The following is a 17,944-nucleotide window of genomic DNA, read 5'->3' on the forward strand; positions in this document are numbered from 1 at the left end:
TATCCTTTTGATATCTTCCTCCTCTTTTTTACTCTTCCAACTGTTTTAAATATTAACAAAGGGAGATGTGGTATGATTGCCAATAAGAAACCTATCCACCAAAGTTCACATGAAGTGGATGTACGCAAGTATATATGTAACAGTACGGCCAGTTCTTTAGTAAATGTTTACAACAGTTCCTGCTAGTCCTCAGAAATTTTTTTATACTTTATCGACATACGAAGGTTCTCATGAAAGTGTCTCATCCACAAGTCCCCCTCTTATATTTAATGCGTTTCCCTCGGTTTTAGTTTGTTACTCCGATTTTGTTTTTTGTCCATGGATTTATGAGTTTGAACAGCGGTATACTAGTGTTGCCTTTATGTATAGACGTGTTGAACATAAGACTGTAAACGTGGTCCTCATGTTTATTGTGACTATATTGTGTATGTAATTGTAGCATAATTAAAAGATAAACTGAAGATATAACTAAAAAACACGTTTTTAGACGAGCTATTTCCCATTTCGAATCTAAGAAGCAATAACAGCATTATCAGATTCATACACGAAAAATCCAAATTTCATATGTGTTTTACTTTTTGCCAATTATACCATTCTAAGGTATAAAATATACACACGACCTCTAGTCTGTAACTAGTCGATTAAGGTCAACGTCTACTGGTGTGTGACAATTTTACCATATTGAAAGATGTATAAGAAAAAATAGATAAACTTCTTATAGCATAAAGTAAAACATTATAAAACATAACGTTTTTACATCTAGAATATTTTTTGGGGAAATTTTAATTTATTTCAAATGTGAAATCTATACCTACTTACATGAATAGACAGAAAATGTCAAATCTATATTTTGTTTATTTATTCAATGGTGTGTTAACAAACAAATATATGTTAAAAGAACAAAACAGTATGCAAAACATAAAAACTTCAAAATAATATGTATTAATTAGCAGGAGTGATACAATTCACTCATTTTTTCCAACAAATGCGTCATGAATATACAAATAAGCAGACGTGGTATGATTGCCAATGAGATAACTATCCTCCAGATACTAAAACGACGTAGCCCATGCATACCCGAATACCAAAAATATTTCACTCAGTTAACGACAAATCATATACATTTTGTAATCATATTTATTATTTCTATATTTTGTTTTATCTGAAATAACCATTGATTGTTAAGAATTATAGAACAAAATTGTATCCTCATATTGTTAGATAGCAAAAGGTAACGATTGAACTTTCTCACAGAATAAACAAACTAAGGCAACATTTCATAAAGATACAACATGTGAAAAACAAATGTTTATACTTATTTGTTAAAGTATAATATGTTTCCTATTTTGCGGGATAGATATTTATATCCTGTCTTGGGCAATTCGTATTTTTTTTGTTTCATTCAAAGCAGGTCGAGTTATTGATTTAGTTCAAAAATACTATTGCATCCCCATTCATCTCTATCTGATAATATCAGCCTGTACTTTAAATGTTACTTATATGAAAATGATAAATGACATTTTGTGTTGAAATTAGTTAAAAACGTCATTACACGTATTCTCGAGAATCTCTGAAGAAACATTTATTGTCGATATATGCATCTGATGCAGTATCATTGTACCCGTAATATTATTGCACTCTAAGCATGATCTGTTTAAATTCAAATACTACATGTTTACTAAGTATGTAACTAAGAGCATTCTGTAAAAACTGTTTATTATTTACCATGATGGAAATTATGTTGTCATAATGAAACCTGGATCATACATTATTAAGATTATGAATATCATATTAATTGTGGAATGTATAACACGAAATACATGGACGTTTCTTCCGTTCTCAAGATGGCTGTTCTTGTGATGCCTGTGAAGGAATTTCCATATGTGTTTCTTTCAAAAAAGGTTGTTCGTTCAGTGGTATTTGGATAAAACGTTTCTCGGTATATCCAAAAAAGAGATTGAAGACGGACTTGATGTAGCCTTTTTGCCTAATTGTTATGGAAATCATTATAACAATTACCACAACTAAAATCATGAGAACAGCAATTACCAGTGTCACTAGTCCGACATCGTTTAGGAAGCTCCTAACCCTGTGTGGAACTGAAAATTAAAAAGGATAATTTCACGAATGATTTCTCTTCTTCTACATTTCTAACCTGACAATGTGTTTAATGTTTTATTTAAAGCAATATCGTCTTAAGGTTATTTTTATGTAAATGTAATTGATTACATGTAAATTGTGTCACTACATTTACCTACTACTAAAATACTGTTAAAATACTGTTCAATCAATACATGTAAAGAAATAGAGATGTAACAATTACACATTTTATAGAAGTGATATTTTAAAAATATATAAAAAGATACTATTCACATTGTTTTTTTAGATATATTAACAATGCATTCCGCATTAAATACTTATGACTTGTAGATACGACAAGAATGGCAATTAATTATGCACTAAAATATCCAGTCATATATCCTTTAGATATCAAAGTACATTTGAACTTGCTATTTAACGTCATGATAATGGTTTGAAAAATAATTGCTTCTACTTTTACGAAAATGGGATAAATCAGAGTTGTTACCACTTTTTGTAAGGTTTGGTGTTCAATGCTCTTCATCTTTGTTTTGATTTCACTTCACATTGTTATTTTTCGAGGGACTCTGATCAGCTATATATGGCCCAGTATAGAGTAACGTGTGTCTTAGATTGTAAGATTAATAATTGTTCATAGCTAATTGGTCGTTATAGTACAATGATAGATTGCTTTTTGATCTGCTTCATTTATCTTACTCTTAACATTTACTTTTGGTTGTGCTAAAAAGCAAAAATGTCTATATTCCTTTCCTATCACTTTTGTTCCATTTGTTTAGGTAGTTCTTTCCTTTTATTGTCTATTTATTTGCTCTATTTGCTAAAATTTCTAACATCTCTTTTTATTTGTAGAAACGGCTTGCGATCAGAACGTGATGCCATATAACTAAATATAAGTCTCTTAATGAATGTGTATAAATCAGACAGATCAATGTTTGAAAAGATTCTGCAGATCTAATATGCCTTCGCTTGAATAGCAGATGGTACCTGGGACTATTATACTGACAGAATAATACTCTCAGATTGAACCAATACATTTTAAACATACATACCTGCAGTGACTGGGCATGTGTTAAAATGTTTTCTCTGAACCTCGATGTGTTTTGTTCCAATCTCGCAGAAAATCAACATTTCACCGGTACAGTCTTCTTTTCTTAATGTGTGTTTTAAACTTATGTCGACAGAATATAATTTTCCATTTTTCCTTTTTGACATTTTAGCTTTATTTCCATATTTGACATCCTAGAAAAAAAAGATATAGACATTTAACTATGATTAGTTCATATTGACTGGTATATCTGATTTACATATAATTCCATCAGCATTGTTATTACTGATGATATTAAACTGTTTATCATTGTTGTAGGTTTTTGATAAAACAAAGAAGTACATTTGGTGCCGTTGTTATTTTTTAGGACCTAAAAAAGGTTACAAGGGTTTATTTATCCTACCCTGTGGAAAACATTAACCATACAATGTAAAAACTATTTAAATTTGTATTGCTCTAAATCTTCGGAATTGACGAAAAAACATATTTTAAAACCAATGATGAATCTGGTGTACATGAAACACGCATCCGGTCAGATTTTTTAGTTAGCTGTTTCATGTATTTCGTCTTAGGTGGTTACATATCTTTCATGCTGGCAATTGTAACAACGAGTCTTTTTAAAACCATAATGTGTTTCAATAGACCACTTTCGAGTTCATCCGTCACCGGAAAAAACTCGTCAATTATACGCGCCTTTATCACCGTCATCTGTGCGTTTAGGGGCGTCGTCACTTCCCTTCCAATGTTGAGCGAGTGGTTGGAAAATTATAATTCTATATTGTACGAATTATTCGGCAAATTGAATTCTGAAAATAGACAATCAACACTGCTGTCATTAGGGAATTGTCAGTAAGTACCTACAGAGCAACCATTATTTCTAGTTTATCCTGCACAAAGACGATCACTAAGACGCTTGATGAACGTAAATAGTGCAGGGATACAGGCGAGCCCCTCTATCTGGTAAATGACGTCATAAAGGCGTGCATAATTGACGAGTTTTTGCCGGTGACGGATGAACTCGAAAGTGGTCTATTAAACTTCGTCCTCATTTTTTAACATATTGGGCAAACTTTTATTTTGTACAATGAACAATATCTATACGAATAGTGCAACTAGTGGAGCATCAGCTGCAGGTTGTCTTTTGCATTTATTATTTTTTTGTCTTTTCGTGGTTATTCAATTTTTTTTGATTTTTTTTTGTTTTTTTTAAGTAATTTTTTGTCATGGCTTTGTTCACATTAGTTAAATAGATTTGTTTTCAAATATATCTTGTGAGCTTTCGGTAAGATTCATAATTTAATAAAATAAAACAAATGGCCGTACTCTGCTGTGACGTCGATGCAACTTTGAATATTTAAACTTGTAAAATTCATTAAATTTTTTTTTTTTTTAGTTTTAATGTACCTCAAAAATGATTTCACATTCTGGCGTTGGCCATACTTTATCAAAATGAACATCAACTCTGAAATGCCCATACATTAAACTTGAGGTTACAATTATTGTTTCTGTTGCTGGTATATCTATTAAAAAATATAGCATGTATAATGTTAACAGGGAAACAACATGAAGTGTGCCAATCTGACATGTGTTGATTTTACCTCCTTAATTAATAAGATTGAAAACGAAAACGGGGAATGTGTTACAGAGACAACACACAGCCCAAAGCGATCATTGAATTAAAAGATGTTATACAATTGAAATTATGTTAAACATTTTGAAATGACATTTTGGTGAAATACATTTAGAGAGCGAATAAAAGCTGAAATATGAAATTAAAATTTTGTAATAAAATTTACATTCATAGTCCTTCTCGTTGAGCTGGAGTGTCTTTCGTGTTTCGTCTACTCCAACGATACATTTATAGTCACAGTCTACATCAGCCACTGAAAAGTTGTTTATTACAAGGATGTACTCATATTTTTCCTTTCCGATTACTTCATAATATTTCAAAGGATCTGCAGATATAGCATTCAAACACAATACTTTATTTAAAGGTCCACCTGACCATCTTCTGCTGGGATGTTGATCTAGGGGTATTTCAGTGTCATTGGCAGCGCAAGCAAGTTTCACATTTTGTCCAAAGACCACAGGTTTGGTTAACAGTTCCAATTCGGCTGTAATAAAAATATAATGGAATAAAAGAGAGACCCATGTGAAGAAGTCTCGATTCCATAGATAAATTAGTAAACAGAGTGAATGAAAGAAACCAACATTTGAAGTATTCATAATGATAAGACTCCAAACACACCCAATGGCGCTTTATAAACACTTCATTATACTAAGTTATCAGAAGCTTAACGAGTAAAGGTTTTGTTCGAAATAGACTTTTAGCAATTCTCCAGATTACATTTGTTAACTCTTTTGTACTTCTGTATACTAATAAATTGGTAGCTATAAATAGTTTTCTTCAAATGTTTGAAGATAAAAAGATAAGCTTATATATTAACTTTACCGTAAGAGGAAATATGCAGCTCAGAATTGCTGGTTTTCTTATAACCTTGGTCTTGAATGAGTATTTAGTTTGCACACAGAATAAAAGTATGGAGAATACAATTGCACGAAAGTTATTAAAAGGTTTCATATTAGATTTCAGAACAAACTGTTAAGTTTTTTAAGCCGTTACTTTAAAATGTAATACTAAAAAAAAATCAAATTATTGGTAACCATGTTAACAACTTCAAACAAATGTTTTAATTGTTGTGATGGCTTGAATTGCTTTGTCAAAAGTGATATATAAATAAGAATGAAAAGAGAAAAAACACCAGTAGATTGTATTACTCAAATGTACTTTAATAATTTTAACTGATATATATTTTCTTTCTTAAAACTAAATTCAAACTGTGTCACTAAGAAAAAACAAACAGAAATAGTGAACAAAAACTAAACAGCTAACTTTAGAAATAATTTAATAGTTAAACAAAAAAAGTATAATGCATCGTACTTACTGTCGAGAAAAACTTTTTTAATAGAAAATAGAAAAGAATTATAAGAATTTTGTTTTATTTTAATGATACAATGTAAATCATAAAGCATTATGAAAAAACAAGAGATTGATTGACAAATACTTCAAAACATCATGATAATTCATTGCATTATTCCTTTCTGAAAGAATTAAGGGTACGCCTCCTTCAGAAAACACACTTATAAATACTGACAGTGATTATAAATTACAAATATCGATATCATTATTTTATAGAAAACCATTTTCACCAGTAACATGTATAAGAGTGTTTTATGTTATAAAATACATTACTTTATTCTCATCTCAACCCTAAGTGCACACCAAACAGCAATGTAATAATGTTGCGTTTTTGAAGGAGAACTACAATTAACTTACATATTGTATGGGGAGCGAGATTTCTGATCCAAATCTATTACTTTCATAAAACCATACTATAATATCTGATATTTACTTTGTCTGATCAGATTTTCAATATATTTTGCACTATTAAACGCCAACATTAAAACTAATTATACTTACTACATGCATGTATATGCCACGAAAACAACTGAAACATAACAAACGGCAGAACAGACATCATTTTGCTTGTCCTTTGCTTTTATAAAACGATCTAAAAAGTATCATTTACTGTAATACAATATATACATAATTACTTCTCCAATTAAATATGTTATTTTTTTAATAAGCAAGCGATTTCAAAGAGTGGTCTTTATACTACTGAAACATTGGTTTGCGATCATGTTATTTTTCTAAACTGCAATGCTATAGACGTTACGCACGATATTGCGTCCCAATTGGTAACGTCAAAATTTGACGTGTTACGTCGGTAATCGAGTATACTTTGTTCGTTTTGATTGTAATCATTTTTGATCGATATGGATACTTCAAAGTCTTGAATATGTATGAAATATTTGCTACTGGTAGATACGCAATCAAATGAACCGTTTTCGGACTTCTGATTCGGATTTTTCCTTATATTTATTGTAAATTTTATTTTTTTGCTCTTTTCTTTTTAGTTTCTTTATCTCTTTACAATATTTAATTCTCTCTGTCTCGGATATTAAATTCTTCTTTTCTGTAATTAATATTTTACCTATTTATTGACAAATGACCATATGTTTTTTTTTTTCATTTTAGATAATTATTCATTTTTTATTTGATTATAACTACTTTTATATATTGCAGTTCTTGTCGTGGTTTCTATGATTCTATCTATTTTCGAAATTTGAAATTTGGTTATTTTGTATTGTCCTCTGATCTTAAAACATAAAATCGAACCGTACTTGTTATTTAAAAACAATGAAATATCGTTCATATATCATAAGATAATACGAACTGCTTTCAAATTCGATTGCCTAGGAGGATGATTGGCCTAAATAATGAGTTCATATAAAGTGATAAAAAAGCATGGTAATTTTAAGATACGCTCGTGGCGATATTTGTTCGACTCCGATCCTAATCGACAGTTATTGCAACTATTTTAACTTAGGTCGCCTGATGTCCGGCTTCTCCTACCTTTGATGACAGGTCAATAAAATACAACAAATGTCGCTTATACATGATGTGGGGTTTAACACCAAAACAAAGAACAAACTTTTAGAAATAATTTGAAACACATATATGTATAGCGTCCCGAATCGAAAACGTTCAAAACGTAAAAAAATGCTCAGTGGACAAACTTGCAAGACATTTGATTTGTTAAAAAACGAAGTCATTTCGACTTAACAGCTTATCAAAAATTATGTTATGACGGCGTGCACAAAGCTGAGTCCACAAACGTAACGTCTTCAAATTACTAAATTCATTTACGACGTCGTCATTTCCCCCCAGAAAACATAAGCGTAACAAAAATACTGGACTCTCAGTTTATCACATTACTTTTAACATAAACGTTCTACATAATGCTTTTTTAATGAAAAACAAAGAACAGCAAATGCACATTCTGAAAAAATTAATAAATATAAGCTAAGAGCACTTTAATGGAAATGATAAGCGACTATGTCGTGGACCCTATTCAGAAAATAGCGTTAAAACGACATTTCTTTAAATTGTAACATAATAACTGGACATTTAACAAATTGAGGTGTTCAGCCCAGACAATCGAATCATTCTTATTTTGCAGATTTTTTTAAACCTCTTGAAATGCACATTTGGAAAATCAAGTTATTCTAAAACAAAAAAATGCAATTACACAGTTTTCCTTATCGATTCTTCCATTTTCGAATAAAATTTCTCAAAATTACTACTTCTTACACATAACGAACTACATTCAAAGCGTATCCACAATGGTCGTTATTCAGTTTTTTTGCTCTGAATTTCGTATGACGACATAGTCCAAATCTGAAAAATTATATTTTACGAAAATTTGGGAAATATGTTGAATTTGTATAAATTTCTGGTCAAAATCACTATTTCATGCTTATTCAATGTTACAAGTTACACATGTTTTTGCCGTTTTCTCTATGTTCGTTTCATACTTTAAAGATTTAATTTTGATATCCTTACTAGTAATGTGGATTTTAATTGTTAATATTCATAATTTTATCATAAAAAAAATCCACATAGAAAAGATATTTCAAACACGATTGTACAAAATTACTTTTAAAAGCGTAATTTTATAGATGCCGTCAACTTTGTGCACGCCGTCTATCGTACTGTGGGGTGAAAGCACAATTACGAAAAAGCACTGTTTTATATGCTACAAATTGAATATTAAATAAAATGACGTTGAAACTGACAGTGTTTATGTAAAAAGCGGCGAAATTCGACATTGGACAATCTTGCAAGACATTTTCCCAAGGCCAATACGTATTTATTTGTGGTGCGAGTGCTGTAAAATTCCGGATTTGAAATGGTCTATCTAAGCACATTTTTAGGAATAATTTATAAAAACAAAATTTTATATCATCGGATATTTTAAAAAGCGATAAATTTTGATAACTTACCATTTTCAGAAACCTGACCATGGCGAGGAATATTCATTTTTGAAAAAATAAATTTTTACCGTTCGATCAACACAAAAAACTGCAATGGTGTCATAAATTATATTAGACGTTTATCATTCATGCGAATTTTCGCGGATTTTAAACTTTTTATTAGACCACAAAAATTCCCGCAAAAGTTATTTTGCGAATAATTTGTTACGTCTGACACGGATATTTTTGACGTTTTGGTAATATTTGTATCATTATTTGAAACTATTATGAACAGTTAAAGAATATTTTTATTATTTTTGGAAACAGTTATACCTGCCTAATCTATGGATATAAATTCCATAAAGCTGAACTAGTTAGTTTTCATAGAAGAGCATTTATCAAATTGCTCTGTCCCATTTAACGGCATTGACGCAATAACGTGCTTAACGTCATACTGTTTTTGACCTTTATATTCCTGTTCAATATAAAAGTGTATCCAAATGAGTGCATATACTACAGAATAAAAAGCAAATATTTACTAGCAGCGGTTCTAGATCACTAATTGAAATATAAACTGTTCATCTCCGGATAATACCAGCTTAGCCATCAGTGTTTGTCAGTGTCTAATTTATATCATACGAGGCTAAGGTTTTAACTTACTCAGACAAAGTTCAGTTTAAGATACGTTATTCTTAATGTATATATAAAAAAGAAGATGTGGTATGATTAGAAAGGAGACAACTATTCACAAGAGATCAAATGACACAGAAATTTACAACTATAGGTCACCTTAAAGAATGAGCAAACTCGTGTATATTTATATATCCTTGGCTCTTTATGTTTTTGATTTGATAAGTTCTGATGAGGGGACATCCCATTTAAGCGTCGTCCTGTACAAAAGTTAATCTATAAATGTCCTTTACCAACAAAACTTATACGCAATATGTATGTTGTCAATAATATAAATGTTATCCAAGTGATAGTTACTTAAAGTTTTCGAATAAAAGAGGGACGAAAGATACCAAAGGGACAGTCAAACTCATAAATCTAAAACAAACTTATCTCTCTTCCTAAGAAGTTCATGTATGAAGTCAGCCTCATAATAATAAAGAAACAAGTCGGCAAGTAGAAGGGCACACTTTGCTCCCATTGGAATGCCGACAGTCTGTTGAAAAACACGTCCTCCGTAACATTATATGTTGTCAATCAAGAAATCAAGCTTCTTGATAATATCAGTTTCAGAGAATTTTTTGTTTGAATCAGAGTGATCCTTTACAAAATGGATTTATCCCTCCTAAGGCGATATACTTGTATCTACGTTGGCCATTCTTTTGTATGAACCAAAGCAATACTAACTCTTTCAATTTGTCTTTTAGTTTGGCATGTGAAATACTTGTGTCAAGAGTAGAAAAGTGAAATGTTTTAATACTGTTACAAGATGAAAGAGAGTTAGATTGTATGTACTCTAAAAGATCTTTGCAATTTTTAAGTATCCACATCTGATTCACGCCATCTCTAGAATAGGCAGTTTCACAATAACTTTGATGCCCGTCTTTGATTGCTGATAAAATAGATGTTAATAATTTAGAAAAAGGTTTCGTGGAGCACTTGAAAAAGCGTCTCCATGGTTGTGTGAAATGGTCTTGGAAAACTTTCTCATTTTTAAAAACCAATGTTTGCAGTACTAAATTATTGAAATGTGCTCCAATTTCTCCAAGTCATTCGCTGTCACAAAGACGTACGTTAAATACGCAATCACATCAGTTGTATAATGATTTTTTAAAAAAATATTATCCACACTCCGCCATCTATAATACCTTGAAAACCACTGTTGTAAATTCACACAATATGACAGTCCCTGAGAGTATCAAAGAGCTTGTATAAACGGCCTAGTATCTTAAGACATATGTAGTGGCATAAAAGTACATATCTAGATTGTCTTAAAAAATTTCAAATCATTCAAAACTTAGTTAAAAGTTTTCCTCCATGTAAACCTGTTTGTCCGTGTTTAGTTCAAATAATTATGTTCCTTAAGATTTATAAGTGCGCTAAACGTTACTATAGTTTTGGATTCTCCAATATTTTGACATTGGGAATCGCGTAAGTGACATGAGTAGTCGAGATGTCAATAGTTTGTTAAAAAATATCATAATATAACATAATGTTGTACACATTAATTTGTAAACTATTATAACGTTAAATGAATGTCTGTTTATTTCTTACCTTCTACGCTTTCTACTTTTGACGACATAAGTCATATGACAATTGTTTGGGATTTTGAAAATTTTTGGTCTATATATAACTGCGAAACTTACAAAATTTTATGTATCTATTATTAATGCGTAAATTTCCACCCTTAAGTATGCATATTAGGCCGTGTTCACACCAAACGCCGTGTACAGTAAACATGTTTACATTTGGTTTAATGAACTGTACACTAGTTTCACATAAGATTTGTCCACATCTATACACCTTGTTTAGTTACCTGTACATAAGATTTGTTCACACTTGTAAACTATATGTCATTTAAATGTTCATTACGTAGAAACCGAATTCAAACTTTCAAACAACTTTTCTAGCAGTAAGGGAACGACCATTTGACTTTAAAAAAAAGGGGGATGGATTTTTCCACAATTTGATTAAAAAAAAATTGGGTCATACAGATGATTAGAATGAAAAAATATTCTGAATCCAAAGTTTCCCCATACATTATAGTGTTAAATATTAAATTGCTATCATCGAAATAAATATTAACTTTGGCGCGAGAAAAAATTGGGACTCAGACCCCCCCCCCCCCCATTTGGTTTTAAAGTAAAGTGGTTGCTCCTTTAAGAAAGTAATTCTGGATGATTTCGACTACGCATTTAAAAAAAAAAGGCTGCATCAGCTTGCTTATAGACAGAGAAAAAGAATTGCGATTTAAAGGATCAGTACATTTCTATATTTTCTGTTTGTTTCAAATGATATTTTTTCTACAAGTTTTTCTTTGGCAAAAGAAGAGGGTGATATATTTTTTTTTATTTCTAATTGTATTTTAACGGATCAGAGATTCTACACAAACAAACAAGTAACCTCACCCTTTTTCAGTAATGCATTAATGAGTGAATCGTTGTTTGAAAAAATACCCAGTGGCAAATATTTCTGTCAAGTGTGTACGTCCAGTCGATATGGGAAGAACAGGCACTTGTTTTTGTCAATATATGGTTTACTATCCATACCAGTACAAACAAAACATTTTGTACTGGTATGGATAGTAAACCATATTTTGACTGAAACAAGTGCCTGTGATGGGAAGACCTTTTCTAATAAATTATGTGTTCGGCAAAGATGATGGATGAGTCTTGATAAGGGGCTAATAAGGCTACGTAAAGTGTTTAATAACAAATAAATATATCAAGTTTAGACAAATATTTCTGTAAAGAACTTTATTAATAAGTGTTATAAGTATCAATTTTATATAAAAATCGTTTCTTTTTTTACGTATAAATGGAAAAATTACAGTTCGGAATGCCTAGTTTTGTGTACACTGAACCTACACAAGGCCTACATCGACTATCGACTGCATGTAGGCAAAACATGATTAAAACTACATGTAAACATTGAGTGTTATCAATGGGAACGTAATTATGTTTAGTTTATGTGTGAGTTACACTAACATAACACCGAGTTTAGGTCAATGTGAACACGGCCTTAGTTACTTTATGTCAAAGCAATTTAAATGAAACGTGTCGAGAAAAATATGTTATTGTATTCAATAAACATTTATCTGAAATTTGATGCATATAAATGTTTACAGTAGTTGCATGGATATACGTACAACAAAGGTTTGTAGTCAGTTAAAGGGCTTTGATTTTATCTATATATTTTATAAAAGATAATTAAAATGGCCATCCTTAACACAAAATATCTCGATAGTGGTAATGCCGTAGAAAGGTGAACTAAATATAGCAGTTGAGATAGTTTATACTTATGAAAAACAAAAACAAAAACATGTTTCGACGAAAAGGATACTCCAAAATTGTGTCTACAACGTAATAAATATTGCGAAACATCTGTCCTACGTTCAGAACACATATATAATGTTTATAACATAACATTTCTGTGTTAAAATCCGTTTTAATTTAATTTAATTCTTTGTATGATAAGTGAATTAAGTATTGCCAATAATATTTAAAACCCAAATATACAATATGTCGACACTTACTCAGGTAGGAAATCAGAAACAATCATAGGTTAGAAGATCCTACCACTTAGTAAGACCTATATTGTTTCTGTTGTTAACATACGTTTCTGAGTCATATCCAGAAGTAAGACATTAAAAGCGGACTGGTAAATGTATAACCCTTATACATCTCAAAATTCCTAAACCATTATAATTAGCAATTGATGGACTCTGTCACATAACAAGAATTGACGTGAAAGTTACATGTAGAAACATCATAGACTGCAAAACAATAAGACAGCATAATATAATGCGGAGGTGTTGCGCCTTTAAAATGGTTCAAACCTCCACATAATGTATGTGCCTGTCCCAAGTCAGGAGTCTGTAATTAAGTGGTTGTCGAATGTTCCTAAATATCATGTTTGTTTTTCGTTCATTGTTTTGTACATCAATCATCCCGTTTGATTTCTCGTTTGAATTGTTTGACGTTTATCATTTCGGAACCTTTTAAAGTTGACTATGCGGAATTAGATTTTTTGAATGACCTACGGTGACCTATAGTTGTTAACTTCTATGTCATGTGGTCTCTGCGGAGAGTTGTGTCATTGGCAATCATACAAAATCCTTTTTTTTTTCTCATGACCAAATTATCTATTCAGGTTATATGTAGCGCTTGCATTTCATATAATGTTTTTTTTTTTAAAGTTAATAAACCAAGAAATATAAGGGTATAGTTGAAGTTCTCTATTCAAACGTTAAAAAATGCTTCGATTGGCATTTCATAATCATGTTGTTGGTGATGACCACTGACATAGTTTACTTGTTTAGATCAAAAACCATTTCCTACTTGATTACAACATTATATGTGCTTTATCACAGAATAGCTGGACATGCTGTTCCAGCCACAACACTCGCATTTTGGGAAGGCAAAGTTGCATAGTTGTAATGCGTTTTTATACGCCCGTCAAAATTTGATCGATCGTATTATGGTATACAAATGTCCTGCGTCCGACCGTTTGTCTGTCATCCTGTCCGTCTGTCCGGCGTAAACATGTAGCACCGTAACTTGAGAACGACTTATCTAAATTTCATGAAACTTCATATAGTTGTATCGTATGCTGGTCAAATGATCTGTATACCTTTTGGTGAAAATAAGATTAAAGTTTTTTGAGTTCCGGCACTTTGTAAAACAAACAAGGGTGGTTTTTTCACATGTCGCACTGTATCTCAAAAACGATTTTTGATTATTGCTTCAAACTTCACAAACTTTGTAGTTATATAATCTTAAGATCTGTATACTTTTTGGTGATGATTCGAAATTTTGTTTTTAAAATAATTGAGTATTTTGTTAAAAAAGTGTGAGGGTTTTTTTTTTACATGTCGCGCCGTATCTCAAAACAATTTAGGATTATTTCTTAAAACTTTACACACTTCTTTGTTATATTAATCTTAAGATCTGTATACTTTTTGGTGATGATTCAAAATTTCATTTTTAGAGATATTTAGTTTTTTGTAAAAAAAAAAAACCAAAAAAAAGAGGGGGTTCACATGTCCCGCCGTATCTCAAAAACAATTTATGATTATTGCTTTAAACTTTACACACTAATCTTAAGATCTGTATACTTTTTGGTGATGATCGAAAATTTTATTTTTGAGTTATGGAGTATTTTGTAAAAAAGCAATTTATGCTTATTGCTTAAAACTGTTCACACTTCTTTGTTATATTAATCTTAAGATCTGTATACTTTTTGGTTATGATTCAATTTTTTATTTTCAGAAATATTTAGTTTTTTGTAAAAAAAAAAAGGGGGGGGGTGGGAGGGGGGTTCACATATCAAAAACAATATATGGTTATTGCTTAAAACTTTCCCAGAAAATATTTATGATTATTGCATAATACTTCGGAGGAATCAGTCGCTCATGGCGCAGCTGTTTATTAACTGATGATAACGATGATGTTACATTCACAGTGGATATTTATTTCATTGCTATTTTATAAGTATTGATTGAACGACCAACCACCAACTGTGGATTCATTTATTTTTGTGGGTACCAATTCGTGGTTTGAGGAAAACTTACATATTCGTGGATATTTAATTTCGTGGTTTTGGCAAAGTCTACACTCATTCCTTTACAAAATTTGTATTTCGTTAAACATTTGAATTCGTGGTTCTCCTGTACCCACGAAATCCACGAAAATTGGTATCCAACGAATATTAATGAATCCACAGTAATTTGCAATTACCTTTATGTATTTCAGTGAGGATTTTACATTTTTATCTTTTTCTTAGGTTCTACATGTTCTACATGGTTCTAAGACGTAATAATTTTTTTTTTAAATTTCGTACCATTTGTAGTATTAACTCAATCGATATTTCCTTTATAATTTTTATGTATTATATCACTTACACGGCTTGAAAACATAATATAGATGTGCGTTTCTATATTCATGATATACCCTATTTTGAGAAAGCTATTTTTAGATATGATGAATAATTATTTCCATTTTTAACATACTCATTTAAAATTAAATCCAAACGTTAAATAAATGAGAAAGAAACATCATTAAGTCATCGTTTACCAAAACTTAATTACATTGCATTTCAGGGGCAGACATATAATTTTTTATGTTTGATTCCTTAAAGCTTACAATAAGTCAATTTTCGGTATGAATATTTGTTTATTTTTAGAATCAAATATTCAAAATAAATATAAAAAACGCATCCTTGAATATATTTTTTTAGATTTAGAGTAATTCAAATATGTTTTCTGTCTAAAACATAGAGGCACTTAACTTCAAATATTTTGCAAATATTAAAAACTTATGAATACGATAGAAAGTGTTTCAGTTTTATCTTATGTTTCGTCTAACCGCGAAAGGCGACACATATATATTTATGAATATTAAGTTATAGTTGATTGAATTTCAATCAGTGAGTCACATTTGTGAAGAAGCGTATATATAATATATATCAAATATACTTTAAATTGCGTCAGTTTTATAATGTTTGTTCAATATTCTTTTGTATATGTGCAATGCATAACTGGAAAACCCATGTAGTTTTAAGCAATGTTTTCCAAAAGTTATAAATTGAAAGATAAAGGGACACTTTGTTTACATAGAAAAAAAAAGGGGGGGGTGGGAGGGGGGTTCACATATCAAAAACAATATATGGTTATTTCTTAAAACTTTCCCAGAAAATATTTATGATTATTGCATAATACTTCGGAGGAATCAGTCGCTCATGGCGCAGCTGTTTATTAACTGATGATAACGATGATGTTACATTCACAGTGGATATTTATTTCATTGCTATTTTATAAGTATTGATTGAACGACCAACCACCAACTGTGGATTCATTTATTTTTGTGGGTACCAATTCGTGGTTTGAGGAAAACTTACATATTCGTGGATATTTAATTTCGTGGTTTTGGCAAAGTCTACACTCATTCCTTTACAAAATTTGTATTTCGTTAAACATTTGAATTCGTGGTTCTCCTGTACCCACGAAATCCACGAAAATTGGTATCCAACGAATATTAATGAATCCACAGTAATTTGAAATTACCTTTATGTATTTTAGTGAGGATTTTACATTTTTATCTTTTTCTTAGGTTCTACATGTTCTACATGGTTCTAAGACGTAATATTTTTTTTTTTTAAATTTCGTACCATTTGTAGTATTAACTCAATCGATATTTCCTTTATAATTTTTATGTATTATATCACTTACACGGCTTGAAAACATAATATAGATGTGCGTTTCTATATTCATGATATACCCTATTTTGAGAAAGCTATTTTTAGATATGATGAATAATTATTTCCATTTTTAACATACTCATTTAAAATTAAATCCAAACGTTAAATAAATGAGAAAGAAACATCATTAAGTCATCGTTTACCAAAACTTAATTACATTGCATTTCAGGGGCAGACATATAATTTTTGATGTTTGATTCCTTAAAGCTTACAATAAGTCAATTTTCGGTATGAATATTTGTTTATTTTTAGAATCAAATATTCAAAATAAATATAAAAAACGCATCCTTGAATATATTTTTTTAGATTTAGAGTAATTCAAATATGTTTTCTGTCTAAAACATAGAGGCACTTACCTTCAAATATTTTGCAAATATTAAAAACTTATGAATACGATAGAAAGTGTTTCAGTTTTATCTTATGTTTCGTCTAACCACGAAAGGCGACACATATATATTTATAAATATTAAGTTATAGTTGATTGAATTTCAATCAGTGAGTCACATTTATGAAGAAGCGTATATATAATATATATCAAATATACTTTAAATTGCGTCAGTTTTATAATGTTTGTTAAATATTCTTTTGTATATGTGCAATGCATAACTGGAAAACCCATGTAGTTTTAAGCAATGTTTTCCAAAAGTTATAAATTGAAAGATAAAGGGACACTTTGTTTACATAGAAAAAAAAAATTGTCAGTGTACATAGATATAAGAAGATGTGATATGATACAAATGAGACAACCCTCTATGCTAGTAACAATTTATCAAATGTTAACCAGTATAGGTCAAAGTACGGTCTTCAACGCGGAGTACATTATATACTTTGAAACGCAAAAGTAAAATAAATTAGATACTGAGGCGATGTGGTAAGGTTGTTAATCAGACAACTATCTAATTGCAATGGGTCAATTTAAATAACTTCAATTTAAAAGACAAAAATGTGTCTATAGTACACGGATGCCCCACACGCACTATCATCTTCTATGTTTAG

General features: G+C 30.5%; 1 protein-coding gene across 4 annotated transcripts; it reads right to left on the reverse strand.

The window, feature by feature from the left end:
- Nucleotides 1-837: 837 nt before the first annotated feature.
- LOC134728335 (uncharacterized) lies at nt 838-17,380 on the reverse strand. 4 transcript variants are annotated; one of them, XM_063592911.1, is made up of 6 exons: nt 17,305-17,380; nt 6,627-6,717; nt 4,942-5,259; nt 4,550-4,665; nt 3,150-3,339; nt 838-2,099 (listed from the first exon to the last, which is right to left on the reverse strand). In XM_063592911.1, the coding sequence occupies exons 2-6, from the start codon at nt 6,685-6,687 to the stop codon at nt 1,840-1,842; spliced, it is 945 nt and encodes a 314-aa protein (XP_063448981.1). In that variant the 5' UTR covers nt 6,688-6,717; nt 17,305-17,380; the 3' UTR covers nt 838-1,839. The 4 variants fall into 4 exon arrangements, with proteins under 4 accessions (XP_063448981.1, XP_063448980.1, XP_063448984.1 ...); XM_063592910.1 differs by lacking the exon at nt 17,305-17,380 and adding an exon at nt 11,246-11,296; XM_063592914.1 differs by lacking the exons at nt 6,627-6,717; nt 17,305-17,380 and adding an exon at nt 11,246-11,336.
- Between the last annotated feature and the right edge of the window lie 564 nt (nt 17,381-17,944).

The sequence above is a fragment of the Mytilus trossulus genome, chromosome 8 (assembly GCF_036588685.1).
Source record: "Mytilus trossulus isolate FHL-02 chromosome 8, PNRI_Mtr1.1.1.hap1, whole genome shotgun sequence".
Lineage (NCBI taxonomy): Eukaryota > Metazoa > Mollusca > Bivalvia > Mytilida > Mytilidae > Mytilus > Mytilus trossulus.